This window comes from Bombina bombina, chromosome 2, assembly GCF_027579735.1.
Source record: "Bombina bombina isolate aBomBom1 chromosome 2, aBomBom1.pri, whole genome shotgun sequence".
Lineage (NCBI taxonomy): Eukaryota > Metazoa > Chordata > Amphibia > Anura > Bombinatoridae > Bombina > Bombina bombina.
Window position 1 is genome coordinate 431,793,131 of NC_069500.1, and position 24,719 is coordinate 431,817,849.

General features: G+C 39.1%; 1 protein-coding gene across 1 annotated transcript in view; it reads right to left on the reverse strand.

Moving 5' to 3' along the window:
- The window catches only part of LOC128648997 (saxiphilin), a 248,969-nt gene that overhangs the window by 103,375 nt on the left and 120,875 nt on the right, over positions 1-24,719 (reverse strand). Inside the window, exon 14 of the mRNA XM_053702006.1 lies at positions 22,172-22,322. Within this exon, the coding sequence (XP_053557981.1) occupies positions 22,172-22,322 (151 nt within the window). The remainder of the gene's footprint in view (positions 1-22,171; positions 22,323-24,719) is intronic.

The following is a 24,719-nucleotide window of genomic DNA, read 5'->3' on the forward strand; positions in this document are numbered from 1 at the left end:
TATAATGATGTGCACAGTGGAAAAAACGTCAAAAATATATATAAATATGTGAAAAAATATATTACCACCAAGATCAAATACCGGTATGATCTGAAAAAGGGGGAACCAATTGGTAAAAAGTATATATATATGTTGTGAAAAAAATGGAATGTATATTAAATAACCAAAGCCTTTCTTTCTTTGCTATAATACTATTAAATAACCAAAGCCTTTCTTTCTTTGCTATAATACCTTTTTCAAGACTGCCTTTTTCAAGACAGTCTTGAAAAAGGCCCCATCCAAGGGCCGAAACGCGTAGACGATTGGAAAGATTTGTGAGGCTCATATACAACCAGGACCAAGGCTAATTGAGTGAGTCTATTATCAATAGATTTAGTTCCCATAAGCCCATTGTTTAGTGCATTTTGCATTCATTTCACAGGTTTGGAGACTATCTGGATTAAAGATCTGGTTCATTCTACTACTATTGTCTAATATCCGGATTCGTTTTCTAATTTGAACTTTGGACACTTTATTTGATAAATCTACTTTTTATTCGCTTACTTTGGAATTTATTGTATTTACTTTTATTGAGATCTGTCTTTTGTTATTTGAAAAATGTTGTAGTACACCTCTCACTATATCTATATGGGAGCAAAATCCTATGGTTTTTAAACCGTATTTGTAGGTATTATAGCCAAGAAATTCAGTTGGCTTTGGTTATTTAATATACATTCCATTTTTTTCACAACATATATATATACTTTTTACCAATTGGTTCCCCCTTTTTCAGATCATACCGGTATTTGATCTTGGTGGTAATATATTTTTTCACATATTTATATATATTTTTGACGTTTTTTCCACTGTGCACATCATTATATTTTTTAAAATTTTTAATCTACACTGTATATCGTCAGCATATTTTTGACTGTTTTTTCAACAAGCTTTGTGATTGTTATTTTTTATTGCCAATTCTTTCATTGCTAATTTGTGTATTTCACCCACTGTGGGTTTTCACTTTTTTAGTCCACTTGTTTGTATATGTTTTTTGAAGTGAGATAAATTACTCGAATTGCTCCACACCAATTAACGTATATTACCACTGGAGATTCCACTTATCTCCTTGTTTTCTCGATTATTGGATACACCCAATAACACCTAATTAATAGAATTTAATAGTTCTGGACTATCTCTCCATTAATAGAACAGTAATTTTATTGTAAATATTTGTTATTTTTTAGTGAACCTCAGAGTACGACTGATTTTAATTTCGTTGTTTTCAAATATATGTTTTAAAGAGTCATTTAGGTCTGATGTATGGTAATAAAGAGAAGTCTTTATACTTTTTCATTTTTGTATCTATCTGATTATTGCATACTTAGTAATACACCTTAGAATATTAAGGTGGTGTTTGAAAAGAAACCTGGTGTTTACCTCAGCCTTTTTTAGGCGCACCTATAAATATTCACACATATCTATCTTCATAGGACCTGATTAGGGGGTCTTTTATAGTGCAGCAAGTAAACGAATCTAGGCGCTAGTTCTACCTGTATATCAATTTTGGAAATTACCTTTTCTCCACTTCCTCAAGTCAGTTCTAATAGCGTTATAAAAAGGGATATAATTTAATCTGTATAAGTCCGTCATTTTGTCACCTACTTTAACTCCTAAATATGTCATATGACTATGTGATATGACTTTTTACCCAAGAGAGTGCAAAATTTAACTCGATCACTTTCTTAGTGTGTGGGGGTAGATTAACCGCAAGCGCTTCACACTTATCAGAATTTATATTATAACCTGAGATTTCTGAATAGTCACCTAAAACTTTATAAAGATGCGGTAATGAACTCATTGGCTTGGTAAGTGTCAGCAAAACATCATCAGCAAACAGCATAGATTTATACTCAGAAGTTACTACCTGCACTCCCGAGATTTCTCTCGAGTTCCTAATACACGCAGCCAGTGGCTCAATACAGATCGCGAATAGAAGCAGCGACAACGGACAACCCTGCCGTGTCCCATTCAGAATGTCTATTTGCCTTGACAAGTATCCCGCCGCTCCCACCACCGCCGTCAGCCCTGAGTAAATACAACCTAGCACTTGTATGAAGGCTCCTCTAAATCTCATGGCCGATAATACTTTAAACATAAATTTCCAGTCCACCCTGTCGACGCTTTTTCCGCGTCAAGCGACAGGAGTAGAGCTGGTGTCCCTGTTGCGCTCAAATAATCTAGTAAGGTAAGGGTTCTTTTGACATTGTTGGGGCTTCCCTGTCTTGAACAAACCCCACCTGGTCTTGGTGAATCAGCGAGGGTAAAATCTGTCTCAGTCTGTTAGCCATAATTTTAGCAAAGATTTTTATATTGTGATTGATCAGTGAGATTGGCCGGTAATTTTGACATAATTTAGCATTCTTCCCACCCTTTGGTATTCCAATAATCTTTGCTTGGAGCATTTCCCTAGGTAAATCCTGACCCTCCATGATCACATTACAAAAGTTGGTCAAATGGGGAAGCAGTTCTTTCTTAAAGAGTTTATAGTATTCACCCGTCAATCCATCAGATCCCTCCGCTTTACCTACTTTTAGATCCTTAAGTACTCCCAATACTTCCAAGCTTGTTATCTTTGAATTAAGGTTCTCTAGGTCACCAGCCTCAATAGTTTTCAAATCAGCTCTGTCCAAAAATTTAGATATTTGGGTGTCTATATTCCCTGTTGTTACTTTATTCCCATAGTATAGATGTTCATAATATTGGGCAAAACTGTCTGCTATTTCCTGCGGGTTCGAAGTAAGATCCACCTTCTGTGTAACTAACTTAGGTATAGAGAAGATTTTTTTTTTTTCCCCTCAGCTTATGTGCCAAATATCTATCCGGCTTATTTGCATACACAAAATAATGGGCCTTGAGTCGTAAAGCTGCTCTAATAGAAGCGTCATTCAATAGCTTAGCTAATTCCCTTCTCTTAAAGGGACAGTAAACCTTAAAAATAATGTTATATAATTCTGCACATAGTGCAGAATTATATAACATTATTTAAGTGCTATAGTTATAAATGCCTTTTTTCCCTTTTAATATGTTAAAAGTATGGCGCTTTTACAGACCCGCTCTCTGCTGAGCGGGTCTGTTATATTTAGTCAGCGCATCGCGCCAGCTGTATAGTCACAGCCCGGCACGACCGCGCCATAAGACTAAGTGCAGCTCGCTCCTGTCACAGGAGCGAGCTGCACTTAGTGCTATGGCGCGGTCGGGCCGGGCTGTGACTATACAGCTGGCCCGATGCGCTGACTAAATATAACAGACTATGTGCAGAATTATATAACATTATTTTTAAGGCTTACTGTCCCTTTAATAACCAGTGTCTTGTATGTTCTCTCAGATAATGTGTGCTGGTGTTCCTTCTCTAATTGTTCAACCTCCCCTTGTAATGTGTTAACTAGTGCTGTCACTTTTTTATTCTTCATCGCTTTTTCCTTTATAAGCAGTCCCCTCAAAACAGACTTGTGGGTGGCCCATGTCATTAGTGGATTGTCAACTGAACTAACATTTATATCCCAATATTCGGTTAGTGCCTTTTGTATTCTGCCATAAATCTCAGGGTCTTTCAGTAAAGTCGGGTTGTATGTCCATGACCGTTGTCTTGAAAAATGTATAAGTCCCGTGAGCTCTAGATAAATGAGTGAATGGTCAGACCAGACACATGCCTGAGTGCCCGTTGTCACTAAATTTGGTGATAGGATTTGACTGACATAAATATAGTCAAGCGTCTTGTAGGTCTTATGGGCAGGTGAGTAGTAAGTGTAGTCGTGGTCTGAATTACCCACTACCTCCCATGAGTCTACTAGTCCTTGTTCCTCCAGTGAGTGTCTAATTGATTTGACTATACTGTTGTGTCTGTGTTGTTTGTTTGTTATTTTCAAAGTGTCTGACCCACCAAAAGAAGACATATTAACATTAAAGTCACCAGCCAAAATTAATCTAGTCTGTGACCATTGTGTGAGCAATGAGGATACCTTAGAGAAGAATAGATTCTGCGTTTCATTGGGGGCGTATATATTACAAAGCGTAACCGTTGTGCCCTGGAACGTGCCCTGAACTATTACGAAGCGTCCATCCTTATCCCTAATTACCTTATCTGTCACTAAGTCAAGGGACCTATGTATCAAAATTGAGACCCCTCTTTTTTTGGAATCAGCTGTAGCATGATAATGTAGTGGAAAGTGGTGCGACCAAAACTTTGGAATGTTTGCCTTCACAAAGTGTGTCTCCTGTAAAAATATTATTTTGGCTTTTGTTTTCAGATATTGTGACATAGCAGTTTTTCTTTTAGTGTCTGTATTGAGCTCCCTTGCAGTGTGAAAGGAGTATGAAGTTATGTGCCATTATTGTTCAGTCCCTCCTTTCCTCTTTGCCCCTCAACCTCACCTCTGAAAAATATATCTAATGTGTAAAAAATACTCTGTACCTTACTATATCATAGTGTCTTGTTGTTCCCTCTCTTCCACCGTGTCTTTCTACCCCCATATTTATCATTATATGGCACACCCTGGATAAAAACATTTAATAACAGAAAATAACATAACAAATGAACAATAATTTTCTCAGTTTTAACTAAACATTGCATCATAGTAACCGAAAAGGCAGTAGCATTACTTCTTCTTGTATTCTAAATAATATCGAAGACTAGCATATTTATTTAGCTGTAGTTTCCTCAGTCATTATTGAATATCATATAAAACATTTTTAACCGTTTAAGAGTCTCAATTTGGCATTACCTTAGTGTTCATAAGGATCTTGTAAAAGTCTCCTGATACCTGCCAAAATACTATTAGAGTCTCTATAGCATCTCCTATCAAACTTAGACCTTAACCCTTTATATAGGTCCATATAATTGATACCACAACTTGAAGTCAATGTTCAATCTCAACCATTTAAAGCAAAATGACATAAACAGCAGTATACTATACTCATCTGTCCGATGATCTGTAGGTTCTATGAGGTCCGAGCTTTCGTTCCGCCGAACTTAGGAATACTAGTCCATCGTGGGAGCTAAAATCAGCTCCAGATGACCCTCTTTTTTTTGTTCTTTACCTCCCTTTGCTTTCTTCTCGTAATCTACTCCAGAAGCTTCATGTCTTCCGTCTCTTCTCAGGCATTTTAGACCATGGTCTGCTCCCCATGTCGTTTCTTGCGGTTGATTTTTGTTGTTGAAGAACTGGTAGGTCCAGCTTCAATTTTCTACAGATTTCTGGTATTTCCTCCGGATCCTTAATGGACAGCATCTTGTTTTCCCAAGTGATATGCAAAGCAAATGGAAAACCCCATCTATATGGAATTTGAACTTTCCTCAGCTGCGATGTAAGAGGCCTGAGGGCACCCCTTCTCTGTAGGGTCCTTAAGCATAGGTCTTGGAAGAAGTGAACTTTGTTTTCTTGATATTTAAATGTAGGATTTCTCCGTGCTGCTGCCAGAATTTCTTCCTTTTCTTGATATCTAAGCATCCTGATAATGATATCTCGTGGCGGATCATCTCCTTTAGGTTTAGGCCGCAGAGCCCTATGAGCCCTCTCTATTTGGAATTTATTTACGTCGTCAGTTCCCGTTATACCTTGGAATAGATTGAGCAGATATGTGTTCAATTCTTTAGGGGTCATCGATTCTGGCACTCCTTTCAGCCGTATATTACAGCGGCGACTACGGTTCTCCAAGCCTTCAAGTTTATCATAGATATCTTCTATATCTTGTTGTTGGGCATTTGTTTGATTTGTGACTTCATTTAAGCCTTCTGCTAAGGCATCTCCACTTTCCCTCGAGTGAGTTCACTCTGGATCCTAATTCCCCCATCTCCTGTTTGAGTTCAGCCAGGCTACTGGTAACAGTGTTTTGCAGAGTTTCCATTTTTTCCAGGAGTTTCTCAAAGTTTGTGGAAATGTTCTGTTTTGATACCAAATTATCAAGGTCTGCTTTTGTTATTGGCGTCTGGCTACCCAACTCTGCTAGGTATCCTGCAGCAGGACCCTGTTCCTCATCCGATCGGGGTGATTGCTGCTCTGGAGATTTCTCTCCTCTGTTAGCTTTGAAGAAGATGGGAGCAGTAGTTTGTTTGCCTATTGGCGTAGCTTTGGCGCTTCTTTTAGAGGCCATGATAGTAGCTCTCTGCTGTTATTTTAAGCTCAATTCCTTGTGGCTGCCTGCTATTATAATACTTCAGCAGATCGTTTCCTCTTTACATTGCTTGCAGGGTTCTATGACCTTTCTGTTTAGGAGTTTATCCCCTCTAAAGATGTGCCCACCTTATTACTAGTGAACTTGTGAAGATAAAGCAGGCCGTGTTCTAATTTGCCATGCGGTCTGTGTGCATAGAGACCTGCATTGACTTTGTAATCCAGTAAAGGGAATTTACTTTGCTATGATAGCTCTGAGTTTCTGTACATCACACTGCCTCTCAAACTCTTTGATCATAAGCCTTGCTATCTGGCAGGGACGTTCACTTTTATTAATGCCTAAAGGGAGTTTGAAACCTGAGCATTTATGTCAGCGCATCATTCTTGCGGTCTACTTTGTAATGTGTTGCTGCTCAATGTCCTCTGCAGCCCTGTGCTCTAGAAAAAAAGTGCCTCTTACTACCTTATAAGCACTGCAGCCCTTCCTGAGTAATGTCCCCAGCAGTCACCATCACTTACTGTCTGCCCACGAACTTGTTGCTACGCTTGTAATCAGAAAGTCAGCTGTCTCAACCGCACCACGTGGGTGTCCGACATGAGTGTTAACTTACTGCGCTATGTAACTCCGTCTGGCTTGCCTCCTTGTCAGGTGTATTCGAGCGCTGCTCTTTTCAATAAGTGAACCAGTCAATCCGGTCAGTAGCTTAGGGACTAAGGATCCTTCCAGCTGCTATTTCCGAGTCATATTAGCCGTCTCACTATTTTTACTGCCTGGAGCTCCACACTTATGCGGCCATTTCTTGGCCTCTCCAGACTCCGCCCCCCATGATTTTATATTTAAAGAGACACTCAGGTCAAATTAAATTTTTATGATTCAGATAGAGCATGTAATTTTAAACAACTTTCCAATTTACTTCCATTAAAAAAAATATGCACAGTCTTTTATATTTAAACTTTTTGAGTCACCTGCTCCTACTGAGCATGTGCAAGAATTCACAGATTATACGTATATGCATTTGTGATTGGCTGATTGCTATCACATGGTACAGGGGGAGTGGAAATAGACATAACTTTGAAATTTGTTAGAAAAAAAATCATTTGAAATTCAGAGTAAATGCTATTGTATCTACTGTGTTTACTGGTCCTTTAAGGCCGCCTGCGATGCGGTATTGCATATAACTTTTTGTAAGCCATACTAAATTTTAACAGCTCTTGAAAAAGACGGTAAACATGTTGAAACGCGTTGAGCCAAATAAACAACAATATTTTTAAAGAAATTTGTTTTTTCTTTCCTGACCGTTTTGTGGAATCACCTGTGGAGCCGTTAGTCTGATTTTATTCTGTAAGTATACTGCAATATTTTATCTATGTGTTTGGAAACACTATGCCAATGTGATATGCTCTAAACAGATACAGACACAACTTATTTGGGAGAATCGTAAAGCACAGAAAGGAACTTTTGGAAGACCCCCAAGAACCAGCACCTCTGCTTCCATATTGATGCTTGAAATGTGGTATGCCGGGTCAGCTATGTCTCAAGTGGCGCCTACTTCTATCCTGGAGCGGGTGGATTTGGCAGTCTAGGCCTCAAGGATAGCCACATGGTATATCTAAAGAGCTCAGATTAAAATGCGGGTCTGTTGCATGTTCCAGACTCCAAACTGGTAGTAGTAGCAGTTACCATATATATTGTATAGATGAGTCTTAAATATTGATATATTCTGAGTGTTAATCCCTAAAAAAGTTTTATAAAGTCAGGATCTCTCATAATGCACGCCTTCTCTCTTCGGCTGTCGGCTCCGCCCCCCAGCACACATTACAATTTAGTATTCTTTAGGCACGTTAATGAAATATTACATATAAAGGGCCTTATTACGAGTGGAGCGCTATCTTAACATGTGCCCATAGAGGGGCAAATTTGCCTACGTTAAATAACCAGCCATTACAAATGGATGGTTAATGTGATCGCAATCTCGCAGTTTCACTTTGCACTAGAAATCATTAACCAGAGATCAGTGAAAAAAACTGCACAAAGCAGTTATACAGGGGTTAAAGTGAGGGGATGTGGGGTGTTAGAAAACAAACGTCACTGAAAGTGCCTTTACATGGAGGTCAATGGGGGGACTGTGTTTTCACTATAAATATATATCTATGTGTTTATATGTGTATATATACACATATTAACACATAAATATATTTGTATATAAGCATATACATATATATTTATTTATTGCTGCCCAACACTGCACGATTAGCCCCCTGCACTGTGCTAGGTGGTTTGCCATGTCTATCGGCATCAGAATGAGGCTCCTATTGAAGCCTATGGAAGCGCGCTCTCGTGAGCGCAAGGGGCAATGCAAAAGCAAGGTTGCGTTCACATTGTGCCGCACTTGTAATACTGTAATTTCGTGCGCTAGTATTTCTGAGTGGAGTGCAAATATCACGCTCGCGTAAGCGCAATATTGTGCTCCACTCGTAATCTGGCGCAAAATTAAACATACTGTAAAATATATAGATATATCCTATGAATTGTTTAGAATATTTTACAGTATGTTTAATAATTTGTAATACTATATATATATTATATTTTATATGTAATATTTCACTAACGTGCCTTAAGAACGTTTTCATGTGCGCTAACCTAGCCGGGTTAAGATCTAAATTGAGAAACGCGATGCGTAAAACACATACTTTACATTCCTATATTTTTCACATAGAAAATAATATACTTGTTATTATGAAATACAGTATATATATTTGATACTGTTCATGTAAAATACATATCTATACCTATATATCTATATGAATAGATATGCAGGTATAGGTATATCAACTTCTATATAGAAATATGTATTTAAGAATAAAAAGGACATTATCTTGTTAGTGAAGAGCATTGGAATGTTAAATTTGTACAGTAAATATACAGTAAAAAACATATAAACACATATATACATATGTATACATATTTATTCATACATATGTGCAATGGACCTATTGCAGTTAAGTAGCTGAAAACATGTAAAATCATATTTATTCAGTATTAATGTTTAATAATGATTTTAACTGTGTATGTACTGTTAATATTGTACATTTCAATGTTCTTCACATAGGGGAATATGTTCTCTAAGAATTTGTAAATAGATATTTCTATAAATATCTGTATAAATCTACACCTATATAAAATCACATATATAGGTATAGATATATATTGTGTCCAAAAAAATGTGCATAAATCTGTAAAGGATATAGTTCTTATGATGGTAAGCTTTGGGGGATCTAAGTAATTCCAAGCTGTGTCTCTGTGTTGGAGATATGTAATGGAAAGAGAGAGAAACAATAGTGCACTCTGTATATGTATTAGTAACTTCCAATTCAAGTCAGGTGCTTACACAAATTAGAGCTATAACTCAGCTCTAAGTGTGACTGCAAGTAGGTATTAGCCCCTCGGCTTCCCAGGCAAGACAGGAACCGGTCTTTGTTTAAAATAGTAAAATACAGCTTTATTAAAATACACAGGCCTAAGACTAGACACTATTACAAATAAGCAAATTCACAGAGAGATTGCTAAACCCTCTAAACAGCTTAGCAATCTCTCTGGGTTGCAAAGTCAACCATAGTGAGGATGTATCGTTGGCTTGTTTTGCTAGGTAATTTCAGGGGCCCTCTAATATCAACGGCTACTTGCTGGAAGGGTTCCTTAATAATGGGAAGGGTTGCAAGGGGTCTCTCATTAGATCATTAGGCTGACCCATTCTCTTGCTAGTATCACAGGACTGACAGTAGCGACGGATATCCTGGTAGATTCCAGGCCAAAAAAAGGCTTTGGTCAGGCAATGTTGGGAATGGTTGATCCCTAGGTGCAGTGGCGTCACTAGGGGGGTGCGGACCACACCCGGGTGACACCCTCCAGGGGGTGACACCACCACATTAACTTCAGTGTGCTCATTATAGTGTATAGATACCCATGCACAAAATACAGTCCAGTCCGCTCATCATCAGCGTACAGATACTCTATTAGGATACAGCTTATATTAAAAGACCATTTTACAATTTGCTATTTGTCAAATATTGTATTTAAATGGGTTGTACTTGCCATCAAAGGTTTCCAGTCTTTCTCTGGTGATACTAACCTCTTCTGCTGCTGCTAACATTTCTGTGCTTGCACAATATCTGAGTTTTCCCAAAACAGCCACAGCCAAAAAGGTGACGTGCATTTGCAACATACTAAACATGGTTACAGTTATTTCTCTCTTGCATGTGTGTGTCTTTGTGTGAGAATTTGTGTGAGAGTGTGAGAGAATTTGTGTGAGAGTGTGTGTGTGTGAGAGAGCGTGTCTGTTTCATGGGGGAGGGTGACACCATGAGTTACCGCACCAGGTAACACCAACCCTAGTGACGCCACTGCCTAGGTGACCAGCCAATGGGATTTCATGAGCAACTCTCATAAGTTCTCTACGATAACAACTATGAGCTATGAGCTAACACCTTACTCTCTCTGACATTATGGGTTCTTTACCTTTAAGTGCAGAAAGCAAAAAACAGATCCGCTCTTGCGTGAAACATCCACAGTAATTACTGTGAGTAAAATGCCTTGACTATAAATATGGCTTATATAGGGTCTGAATGTCATTGTTTTAACAAGAAAGATAATCCTCTAAATGGTATACGTAAAAGTATAATGTTAAAAGAAGATATATAAGGTGAGGATAATAAAAATTTAGAAGGGTTAAAATAATATAATATAAGTAATAGCATGGAAATGCAATGGTAACATAGAAAAGAGAATAAAAGTTTAAAGGAATATCATTATATTGAAACTTTGTGGTGATACTCCTATGTCCCTATAATAAACAGCTGGATAGTTTAAAGACATAAGGCTGTGTATATAGTCTAGATGTAACTCAGCACAATTCAGTCTATGATTAAGGGCAGGAAAGCTGAAACGCGTCAGGCTAAAGTAATAGGCTAATCCTGCTATCTTTTTAGTCCTGTGATGGTTTTAATATTCTTTACACAAAGTGTGGATTTTTTAGGCAAGAGCAAATCATTTTTTTTGCTTTTTGCAGTTCAAGTAAGTGTTTCGCAACCAATGAACTAGATCAAGGTTTGTGAAGAGGACCGCACAAAAAGGGCAACACATTGCAAGATGGTGAGAGGGGCTAAAGACTCAGGCAGTAATATTCAAGTTAGACTGCAGCAGGATTAACGGATCCCTACAATACGTAGTGGGAGAGAGGAAGAGTGCAAGATGCTGACGTTTGGAGACACATGAGATGTACAGCAGTGGCGGGTAATCAGCCAGTTTGTCTGACTATCTCCAAACTTACGAACTCCTGTAGACAGCACAAGGAACCGGATCTGCACTTGCGCATGGCGAGAGCGAAGTAGAATAGGAGAAGAGTGTCAGATCCTGCCTCTAACAATTCAGGAGATGTCTCTCAGGTGATAATATGATTGATTCAAGTGAAACACAATTGCAGACTTTTAATAAAATGATTGGGTTTTGTTTCACCAAGTTATGAGTATTTGATTTCCCAAGACTAAGATTTAGTTAGAGCTACAGTTCATATCAATCATATTCTATGAAAGTCTATATGTGACAAGTATATAATATTTTACTGTGTAGTAACAGTGTCGATAATTCAGAGTAACAGTGTAAGGTATTTTTACCTGATGTATTAATTCAGCAACTTCTGTGAGCCGATAGTCCTCTCCGTGAATGCTGAGAAAAGTCTTTGGTAGCTACCGGAAGTGAGGTCAGTGAAGGTGAATCCGAATCTGCAGCGTCTGTGATTACAGCGTGTAAGGCATCTCCGGTAGATAGAAACCTTGTATCCAATAAGGTATTTAATAATTGTAGCAATATGTTGTCACAATATTCAAAAAGAAAGTATCAAAATATAATGAAGAAGGAAAATTGTATCCTAAGAAATAGAGCAAGATAACGCTCTAGGTAATTGTAAATCCAAAGCTTGAGCAAAACGAAGTGTTCACTTTCAAAATACTAAGCACTGTGTGATAAGTGCGCCAAAGTTAAATAAGGGGAGGTATCCAATAAGGAGAAGGTGAGGATTTAAAGCAACAGTAATGTGAGTCCTTACATGACCCCCCACTTAAGGGAGCTGTTACACAGCTGCAGGTCGTGGTCGATCTGGATGTCTACGATGATAAGTGGCTACCAGTCTGGGAGCATTCAAGTTGGAAACTGGTTCCCAAGAATCCTCCTCTGGAGAATAATGTTTCCATCTTACCAAATATTGAAGGGTTCCTTTACGAATTCTGGAATCCAGAGTCAACTTCGTATTCTTCATCACCAAGAACTGGAGGGGTAGGAGGCAACAGAATCCTGTTATCACTAGTCTGTTTGTAAGGTTTAAGTAATGAGACATGTATGGTGGGATGAATTTTAATGGTACTGGGTAACTGTAACTTGATAGCATTCTTATTAATGATACAGAGTACAGGAAAAGGACCAATAAAAAGGCTGGCAAGTTTTTTCGATGGAATTTGAAGTTTCAAATTTTTCGTGGATAGCCAAACTAAATCTCCAACTTTGTAAGTAGGTGGTTCACGTCTGCGTAGATCATAATACTTTTTCTGAACAGCTTGAGAGTTTAATATATTTTGTTGAATGAAGGTAAAGTTCTCCTGAAGAGAGTTAAGAAACTCCTCTACTGGTGGGGATTCAGAGGCTTTTTCTGGTGAAAAAGTGATACGTGGATGATATGCAAAATTTGCAAAGAACGGAGTCATTTTTGTAGATGAATTTTTGGAATTGTTGTAAGAAAATTCCGCCATGGATAAATATTTCAACCAATCATTCTGGTGGTAAGCACAATAACATCTGATAAACTGATCAAGCCATTGATTAATTCTTTCTGCTTGCCCGTTTGTTTGCGGGTGGAAAGCAGTGGTGAATCTGTGATCTATCTGAGCTGCTTCACATAACTTTGACCAAAACCGGGAGGTGAATTGACTTCCCCTGTCAGTGGTCAATATGGGTGGTATGCCATGTAATTTTACAATGTTTTCAAGGAATAACTGAGCTGTTTCACTTGCGGTGGGAAGCTTGTGGAAAGGTATGAAGTGTGCCATTTTTGTAAAAATATCAACCACAACAAGAATGGTATTTTGGTTGTTGGACAAAGGAAGATCAACTATGAAGTCCATAGAAACATGTTGCCAAGGCATTTTGGGTATAGGTAATGGCATTAAAAGTCCATATGGTGGTCTCCTTTCTGTCTTACAAGTGGTGCAAATGATACAGGATTGAATGTAATCTATTACATCAGACTTCATTTTTGGCCACCAGAAGTGTCTGGTCAGTTGTTCTAATGTTCTGTTTACACCTGGATGTCCGGCAAGAGGTGAGTCATGATGTGTTTTTATCATCTCAGACCTAAGAGAGGGCGGTATGAAAATCTTTGTACCATGATAATATATACCATCATACATTTGGAGACTTGGATGAGGTGGGTCTTGCTGAATTTCAGTATATGCCCGTAATTGTGTAACAAGAGGTGTTGTGAGACCAATGAAACGTTCAGGTGATATGATAGACCTAGGTAAGTCTTCAGGTTGCGGTTTTTCAGTCTGGCGAGATAAAGCATCTGCTTTCCCATTTTTAGCTGCAGGTCTATATATGATTTGGAAATTAAACCTATCGAAATAGAGACTCCATCTCACTTGTCGTGCGGATAATGTCTTATTGTTCTGCAGGTATTGCAAGTTTTTGTGGTCTGTCAGTATAGTAATGGGTACCCTTGTTCCTTCGAGAAGGTGCCTCCAATGTTCAAGAGATGATCTAATTGCAAGCAATTCTTTATCCCCAATGGAGTAATTTCGTTCTGCTGGAGTCATAACCTTGGAGTAAAAGGATACTGGGTGTAAAGGATCGGTTAATGATTTCTGCTGAGAGAGAATTGCTCCAATAGCAAAATCCGAGGAATCAACTTCTAGAGTATATGGGTAAGAAGGATTGGGAAATTGTAAAATTGGGGCACTAGTGAATCTTTCTTTGAGATAAAGGAAGGCATCGTTAGCAGCAGAGGTCCAGCGAAAAGGAGTTTTATCTCCCGTAAGACAAGTGAGTGGTTTCACAATTTTGGAAAAATTCTTAATAAACTTTCTATAGTAGTTCGCGAAACCAAGAAAACGTTGTAATTGTTTATTGGTTCTTGGCACTGGCCAGTTAGTGACTGCATCGACTTTTTCAGGTTGCATTTGAATACCTTTAGGTGAGATGTTATATCCTAAGAAGGAGACATTATCGGTGTGGAACATGCATTTCTCTGGTTTTGCATATAGTTTGTGAGTTCTAAGTCGGGAGAGAACCCATCTGACATGTTTCACATGTTCTGTTTTGGTTTTGGAGTATATTAAAATGTCGTCTAAGTAGACAACAACGCAAACATCTAATAGATCCCTAAACACATCATTAATGAAGTGTTGGAATGTGGCAGGCGCATTGCAAAGGCCAAACGGCATTACGAGGTATTCGAAAAGACCGTATCTAGTACGGAATGCCGTTAGCCATTCATGACCCTCTTTGATTCTAATAAGATTGTAGGCGCCTCTTAAGTCCAGTTTAGTAAAGATGGTAGCTTCGGACAGCCTCTCAATCATTTCTGGGATCAAAGGTAAGGGGTAGCAATTTTTTATTGTGAGTTTATTTAATTCGCGATAATCTATTATGGGCCTCAAAGACTGGTCTTTATTGCGTACAAAAAATATACCCGCCCCAGCTGGGGAGGTTGAAGGACGAATGAAGCCTTTTTTTAAATTCTCTTCTAAATACCCCTTAAGATGTTCTAATTCAGGTTGGCTTAGAGGATATAAGTGGCCAACAGGTATATTAGCACCAGGAAGTAATTGAATAGGGCAATCATATACCCGGTGGGGAGGAAGATTTTCGGATTCAGTCTTACTGAAGACATCACTGAAATCTTTATACTCTTTTGGAATATCAATCAGAGGTTCAGTGGTTTGTAATAAAAAAGAATCATTTAGGCAAGTTGTTTTGCAATATGGTGAAAGAAAATTTATTTGAAAAGGTAACCAATTAATGGAGGGGTTATGCACTTGTAACCATTTTAAACCCAAAATAACATTGAAATGTGGGGAAGGTAATACATCGAATACCAATAACTCAATATGACCTGATATATTCACAGTAAGGGGAACAGTCTGTTTGCTGATAGGGCCAGAACTGATAGTGGAACCATCTATTACTCTAATGGGTACAGGAATTTTTTTATATACAAGGGGTATGTTATTTCGTGAACAATACTCTTGATCAATGAAGTTTCCACATGCCCCTGAATCGACAATGGCATCAGTCGTCACTTGGCTTAGATCCCACTGTAATGAGAGATTGATTAAACAATAGGAGGGATGGGTTACATTTTGTAGAGATGAGATATGTAGTTGCAACTTACTTCGTTTGTTTTTAAGAAGAACAGGACAGTCTTGTACAACATGTCCTGGATTTGCGCAGTACATACACAAATTTTTCACCTTCCTGCGTAACTTTTCTTCTGGACTAAGAGGTCCCTTTATAACACCAATCTCCATGGCTTCAGCTGTTGGTTTAGAGGATGGATGAAACATTGGAGTAGGAATAGGGAATAAAGGTTTAGGTTTATTTTCAGTCCAAGTCCTCTCTGCCTTTCTCTCTCTGAGCCTGCGGTCAATCTGAATAGCCAGTTTCATAACTCCTTCCAAAGTTTTAGGTATCTCTACTCTAGCAAACTCGTCTTTAAGGGATTCAGAAAGTCCCAATCTGAATTGATTGCGCAGAGCAATAGGATTCCAGAGAGAATCATTTGCAAGCTGTTTGAAATCACTGATGTAATCCTCTACGGGACGTTTCCCTTGTTTAAGGGATCTCATGGATGTCTCTGCTGTTAACTGCACGTCAGAATCTTGGAACATTTCATCCATAGCTGAAAAAAAAGATTCTAGAGATCCAAGTATGGGATCATCCGTTTCCAATAAATTATCAGCCCAATTACGAGGTTCCGCTCTTAGAAGTGAAATGGCTGTTAAAACCTTCAATCTTTCAGTGGGATATGTTCGCGGCTTCATAGTAAAAATTAACTGACATGCATTTTTAAAATGTCTGTAATGTTTCCTATTACCAGAAAACACATCAGGTAAGGGAACTTGTGGTTCTAAAGTCATCTCTAGCTGATTGGATTTTACAGCAATGGAATCCCTGATCACAGATTTTAAGGCTCTGTTTTCTATTTCCACTTCATGTAATCTTTGAGCTAATTGATCGACCTTTTGGGAAAGGTTGTACACAACTTGTGAAATGTCTGCTGGTTCCATTTCTTAAGGCTTAGTATTATGTCAGATCCTGCCTCTAACAATTCAGGAGATGTCTCTCAGGTGATAATATGATTGATTCAAGTGAAACACAATTGCAGACTTTTAATAAAATGATTGGGTTTTGTTTCACCAAGTTATGAGTATTTGATTTCCCAAGACTAAGATTTAGTTAGAGCTACAGTTCATATCAATCATATTCTATGAAAGTCTATATGTGACAAGTATATAATATTTTACTGTGTAGTAACAGTGTCGATAATTCAGAGTAACAGTGTAAGGTATTTTTACCTGATGTATTAATTCAGCAACTTCTGTGAGCCGATAGTCCTCTCCGTGAATGCTGAGAAAAGTCTTCGGTAGCTACCGGAAGTGAGGTCAGTGAAGGTGAATCCGAATCTGCAGCGTCTGTGATTACAGCGTGTAAGGCATCTCCGGTAGATAGAAACCTTGTATCCAATAAGGTATTTAATAATTGTAGCAATATGTTGTCACAATATTCAAAAAGAAAGTATCAAAATATAATGAAGAAGGAAAATTGTATCCTAAGAAATAGAGCAAGATAACGCTCTAGGTAATTGTAAATCCAAAGCTTGAGCAAAACGAAGTGTTCACTTTCAAAATACTAAGCACTGTGTGATAAGTGTGCCAAAGTTAAATAAGGGGAGGTATCCAATAAGGAGAAGGTGAGGATTTAAAGCAACAGTAATGTGAGTCCTTACAAAGAGTGAGTAGTATATTGCAGTACTGTGTAGCAACGGCTTGAAAATAAATACTGTGTAGCCGTTCAGATTACATGTGGTGCATTATGGTTACGCTGTGCTGAGACTGATTTTGTATATAGTAACTGCCCTCCATATTCAGCCCATACAGTTAACTACTGGATATACAGAAATCTCCCCATATTAGGTGTGGAATTTCAGAGGTTCTTTACCTTTAAGACCTACTCCTCCCAATCTAGGATAACATACTTGCCTCCTAATATAAGCCTAACACTCTCTCATGCTTTGATGTACCGTCAAACTTCTGCCATATTCTTGGCAGGGTGATTTATGCAAAAAAGCAGGCAGCTTCCTACTGCCCTCTGTTTTGTACATTTCGACTCTTGGAATTAATCATTGTTGTGTCTGAAGCGGTTCCAATTCAGAAGCCTACAATCTTCCCTGCATCACTGCGCTCCTGGCTGGGGTTGTGCCTGATCAACTACTTAAAAAGTAGCAGAAATCCCCTTTATATTTCTGACTCTGCCAAGTGTATCAACAGCAGCATAACTTAAACACATCTGCAGTTTATCTGTTCGTCTGAGCTTTGCCTATGTCCACCTACCTCTGGGACAAACAGTTGCATCAATGATTAGTAAAGCAAAGCCCCACCCACAAATCCACCATGTGCTGAGCTAATTCCTTGACTCACTCACACTGACTCTGACGCCTGTCCTCACTACCGCAAGTGGATTGATTAACTACAGCTACTATACCCTTCTTCTCAAGACTATTAGAATAAGCCTTCGGCCATCTTTGTTCTATGTCAGAATTCCGACAGAGGGCTAGATTACAAGTGGATCGCTAAATTATCACACGCCCCCAAATGGGCAAATAATTAATCAGCCATTACAAGTGGGTGGTTATTGCTACCGTGAGCTTTTTTGGGGCTTTAAAAATTGCGGAAGTGGGGTGTTAGAAAAAAAACGGCACTGAAAAGTGTCTTTACATTGCGGTCTATGTGAATATATATTTATGTGTTAATATGTGTTTATACACATATTAACACATAAATATATATGTATATATATTCATATATATATATTTAAAAATGCTGACTATTGCTGCGCTACTTACCACCTTCGCTGCGCGAGGTTCTGATACCGTCTGATGCCGCTCTCTTGAGCACTCTGCTTTCTAGCAATGCGAATGCGAGTTTGCATTTGCATTGAGATTTACTTGTAATACCAGCCCACATTATCGTGCACTGGTAATACAAAGTGAAGCACTAATATCACTTGCACACAAGCGATATTTAGTGCTCCCCTTGTAATCTAGCCCAGAGCATATTGCAACCTACATAGGGGATTGTCATATATACATTCACCCTCTCTTCAAGGTTGCATACACTATTAAACTAAAAGAAGAATATTTGCAATCTGTCAACTAAGTGAAGAATTAATCTAACCTCATAATAAAAACTACTCAGTAGTTACAATTCAATTTATACAATTGTCTTCATAACTAAATTAATTGTTACATAGTAGCTACAGTCCTCCTCCAAACTATTGTATTACTTGGCCAGACTGCAGTTGAGGTCTAACTGAACCTCTCTGAAAAAGGACTCAAGTTGTGATAGTTTTAAAACTTTCCAAGGCCACTCATTTGACTGTACAGTAAACCCCCATTCCATAATATGGCTTCATCAGGGCGGTTAGGTGTATAGCCATAGGCCCGAAAACAGTAGGTAGCTAAGGTAACATCAGTAAGTGTTTGGTTCTTAATGTCATCAGGACCATCCAATGGAGTGGTAACTAGTGAGTGTAATATAACATAGAAAAAGAAAGAAAAAGAAGCATCCACAAAGCACTCAAAAAGTAATAACCAATCAATATCTCATACCCCACATATTCCATAGGGAAATAATTGCTAAAATATAACTTTTATTGAAAACAACTTAAAATACTAATAAAATAATTTAAAAGAAAAAAATATGTAACAACTGGTGAGTCCAGAACCTATTGTCAGACATCATTTAAATCAAAAGAGAAAAGCACAATATGGGTAATTATCCCCATTGCAGTTTGTTACACGAATGAAAAAAATCGGTGACTATTAAATCTCCACAAGAGCGCAAAAGGAAACTGCTACTATTTCATGTCACCCCATTGCAATTATTTAAAAATAACTGGGTATTCCTATGCTATTCACATGAAAAACACAATCTTATCAGATAAACACACATATTTAAATCCTTAAAGTGGCCCTGACAGGCAATTAACTCACTAGGAACGGCTGACCCACATTTTGCAACACAGCTTTGTGAGGAGTGTTATTGATATCTCCACCTAAAGTCTATTTATTTAAATAGTGAGTGTAGTATGGGCGCTGTATGCCGGTTTACATCAGTGGAGCTGCTATCCTGGAGTTAATCCCTTCTGCTTGGCTCTGTGGAAGAGACCTAGGCTTTTTGTCTCCAGTTAGTCACAGGGGTAACAAAGTCTCCATGTAGCCCAGGTAATTCCCAAGGAGAAGATCGGCAAGTAATCCTTCCATGATTCCCTCTTCCCAGTTGCCTTGTCCTGTGCCCCAACCCAGGTGGACACAAGCAAGAGTCATACAAAAATGTTGGCCACCCACAACTTATACTGGAACACCATAGGGCAATAGAGCTTCCTGTGTGACCAAGCCAGATCCGATGCCAGTTAAGGTGGCTCCACTGTCACACAGACCTTTGGCCATTTAGAAAGATATTCTGTCAGTATAGCCACCTGTTGTCTTCAGGGCTAAGATAGAACGTAGAAACAGCATAACAGTCTCCCTAAGTATGATGTGGGAATCCAGACATGGACCCGTTGCCTAGAGGGATATGGCTGCACCTCACTGACGAGGCCCACTATAGGCTGAAACGTACGTCTGGGGTTTTGCTGTTTCTCTCATTCAGAGAGGGATTGCCTGGTATTTCAGGGCTGGAATGTACTGTTAAGTCAGGATCACACTGATATGCTTCAGGAAAGTTCTTCTCTGTGAAAGGCACATGTTCAGCAAAAAGAGGCTGCTTCTTGGGTGGTAACTAGCCATAGAACAAGCTATTATGCTATTGTTCATTCCCAGGTTGAGTGCTTCTCTCTTTTTATTTATGCAATTATGACACTTAGGGAAGTCTCCCTAAGTGTGATGCAGGAATCCACACATGGACCTGTTGCTCAGTGTGCCTAGAGGGATGTGGCTGCACCTCATTGACAAGGCCGACAATAGGCCGAAACGTATGTCTGGGGTTTTGCTGTTTCTCTCGTTCAGAGAGGGATTGCCTGGTATTTTGGGGCTGGACTGTACTGTGAAGTCAGGATCAAACTGATATGCTTCAGGAACGTTCTTCTCTGTGAAAGGCACATGTTGAGCATGAATCCCTAAAACGTTGTTGGTAGGTCTCTGCAGTGACCACATATTTTGCAAGCATGAGCTGCTTTACTTTTCTGTAATCCACTACACTTGAGTCAGAGATGGCTCTGTATGCAGTAGAAGCTTTACTGTAACCTTCATCCCCATCATTAGGGCCTTATCCAGTTCACTGACATTATGAAGACTGCAGAGCCATTCATAATCCTGAAGGAATCCACCAAGATCTTCCTTATCCTCATCAAACATACAGAAGGCATTTATGTGTACAAGCCTGTCTGCCCAAAGAGAAGTTGATGCTGCATGGGCAAAGGCCTCGCAAACCTTATCCTGAGGCCTGATAACTAAATTGGCTATGCAAAGAAAACTGAGCATAGCATCATTGGAAAGGTCCATTATCAAGAGAACAGTTATCCCCAGGTAATTCTTGATGGTATAAACCATAGTGGAGGAATCATCCTGGGTTCCTGTTCCCTCAGAGGGGGGAGTTAGAGAAGGTGATACTGTAAGAGGAGCATCCCCTTGACCTGGATCTGTGCGCTCTAGTTCGGCAATCAGCTCTCCCTTTCTGAGATGACCAGCATTGATTTATCTTGTTTTGGCAATTTCCTGAAGTGCAGCAAGGGTCAGGTTGTTATATATTCCAGCCATTGAATCAGCTGTGCTGTCCACCATTTTGTCCTCTGAAAAGCATCCTGGCTGGTGATTTGGACCTGTAGTGCAGATCCCACCAATGCCAGACAATTGTCATGGGGTGGGTGTTATAAGAGGTTGCCAGAGAAAAGAACAGTCAGTCTTACAGTCAGTGTGGCCTTTCTGGGTCCAGAAAAGGACCAGTTTCTAGTAGGGAGACTCCAGTAATCTTTTGCACCACTCCAGTGGACAGAGTCTGTAGTGCAGACATGTGGGTCATAGCCTGCACAGGATTCTTAAGTGATGTTAGCTCAGGCAGAAAAATGATAAATGAATAGCCCATTCATCCCAGTGACAGAGTCGAAACTTGTATCCTGGGAAGTCTGTTTTATTGAGGGACCTGCAGGGTTATATAGCACTTCATATCTCACACAAGGTGACATAAAACAATAAACACTCCCCTTTCTTAGACACTGAACAATTAGCAGCAAGAATTGAGGCACTGTGACCAATTAGCAGCCTGATGGTAAAACAGCAATTCCTGATTAGTCAGTAATTCGACTCTTGATTGGCTAAAACAGAACCAATCAAATGATTGTGTTTCATCAATCAGAGGAGTGACTACTTTCTATGGAGTTTAACATTGAGTTTGTCTGTCTTGTTAATCCCCACATGCTCTTAATAGCTAAGCCAGGGGAGGTAGGGAGCTTGCTGGACTTATTGTTTTATTAGTGTTGCAGCTTCTTCCTTCCCAGTTAACATCTTAAAATACATTTTAAAATTCACTTACATTATTACAATAATTGTAAAAGTAACTATTTTATGTCCCCATTAAAATTCAGGGATGGGACATCTGTAACACTTCTTATACTGTAGCTGACAACCTTGTGTATATATAACTAAACTGTAAGTCTATATTAGCTTATGGTTTGCCTTATGTTTGTGTATATTTTGACTGACCTGAGAGCACCCATGTTGCCGTAGTAACGCTCATCATGATTTGAAGCACATCTCCCGTTAATTCTGCCACCTTCCTCCCAGCCTATACACACCTTGCAAAGGCCACGTTCAGCACCAGGCATACACCCTTTCCAGAAATAGTTCTCGTATGCTACAGGGGAAAAGTATGTTTAAAAAGAAACACTACAGTTTATATTTACATACATACACACATATATTAGTGACAATTTACATTTATTGATGTAATTTGTTATTCAAAGCCACAAAAGCAAAGGATATCATCAAATAATTAATATTATGAATGTATCTATGTATCCCTTACCTACAATAACCTTTGGAATCAATTCTTTATTTTAATGTGTTAGAATTTTACAACTTCCATTTAAAGGTATAGGAAACCCCGAAATGTTCTTTCAAGATTTAGATAGAACATACAATTTTAAACAACTTTCCAATATATTTCTATTATCAAATTTGCTTTGTTATCTTTTTATCCTTTGCTGAAGGAACAGCATTGCACTACTGACACACATCTACAGCTAGCAAGTTTTCAGTGCTATAGGGAAATTAACGAGCGCCACAAAAGCGTTGTTAATTTACCTCCCTATAGCGCTGCTATTACAAGTTTTTAAAAATCCAGCTTGTGCGGGCGATATGGTGGGCGTTGAGCTTCATACCTCACCCAAATACAAGCAGTGTTTTGACGTGGTTGTGCATGATTTCCCCATAGACATCAATGGGGAGAGCCGGCAAAAAAAAGCCTAACGGGGGGCGTGTCCGGACCATGAACGAAGATGGCTGCTATTCAGTAACCTCCTCTTCTATGCTTCACATCTCGTTGAGAAATAGATGCTTTGACGAGGCATCAGTGTTCAACAACTGCAGTATTTCAAAGAGTATACCCTAGACTCCATAAATATATTTTTATAGCAAAGGTTGGAGCTCATAAACCCGGACGATACAGACTCTATTTTACTCCTACAGGAGCAGAAATCTCATTCTCCCCCCCCCCCCCTGGGAAACCGGGTACTTAGTACATAGTGGCAGCTTTCGCTTTGGCTTTCTGTATACAGAATGGAGGAATTGTATGTTGGACTAAAAGATGCTTTGCTGAGACTTGGGGAACAGATCGACAGCAGCTATAGTAGCCTGTCCCAACTTGTTAACTTTAAGGCCACGTGGGAAGGTTCATCAGAGCCAGCGAAGGCGGAGGAATTAGATGCATGCCTGGAACTCGCATTACAACCTAGCGGTGCATGGCTGTCTTTTGATAATGGCGGCGCGGTGGTTATACATCTGCCTGACTGGGAGCGGTCCCCATAATTCCAACTGCCCTATCTTATGGGGGATGCGGCCGACCCCTGGGAGCTTCAGCCTACAGGAGGGGGGCACCCGGTTGGTAGTGTACGATCTACCTTGCTGACTTTTTCACCTGAGCTGAAAGGGACAGACTTTCCGGAGAATAGACAGCATTCAGCCCTGCACGTATTGGCAGATACAGCCCGTTACCCACGAGGGGAGACACCGCTGAGAGAGATGAGGCCTTTCAATTTTTGTTTGGGCACTGTGAAGACACGTGCGATGATCTTTAGCCCTATACTTATATATTGGGAACTCTGGACATACTGTTCAGGCCCTTTCGCTAGATTGGTTAGGGAGAGAATCCTCTATCATCCTCTTCAGGGGACTTATACATATGTGGTGATTTTCTGCCCTAACTTTATACAAGGGAAACCTTGGACATACCGCTGTGGACTGCTAACTAGATTGGGAATTGGGTAAGAGAAGATATGTACTTCACCCTCCTCTCCAGAGACTTTATTATTGTCTGTTAAACCACGTCTGTATCTAGAACATAAGAACTATTGGGTCTAAGTTTTAGCTATGAGACACTAATTTACGCCACAAATCTGTTAATGTGTATTGGGATGATTGGGGTTATTACTTTGACTTTATCTTATAGTGAGTTTAACAACAGTCCCTATTGTATAAATATATACCTCAGCTAATAGTTCCCCCTTCCCTCCTGACAACCCTATTCCAATAGGGCAAATTTAGATCTTTTATAGTAATAACTTAATCTTTTGCTGCTACTGTTGTGCTTTATTACAAGCGGTGTCTACCCGCTGATACGCTTTTTTTTTGTATACATCAGCTAATAACAGTTGGCTCTCAATAAGTCACTATCAATATGGCTGTGGAGAATGTTGCTTATTTATGCTCATATAAAATGTATTTTTGAAGCCCTTACTCCCTGTCCTACCCTCAGCCGGCGAGGGTGGCTGGGATAGCAACTCATAGTTGGTAGCAACAAGCCATTTTGAAATCAGTTGATATAATTAAGTGGCAATTAATATTCGAGGCTAACTAAACATATTACTCATTTTTACCAATCCCTATAGATTGTTTGTTTGTTATTAACATCTACTACAATTGTCTGTACTATTTCTGTGGCTATCATTAGTATGATTGTGTTCCTTTATCAATTGGTTCATAAGTAACCATTGTATTAGTCACTGTTAATCGCTTTTCTCTAAGTACTTAAAAA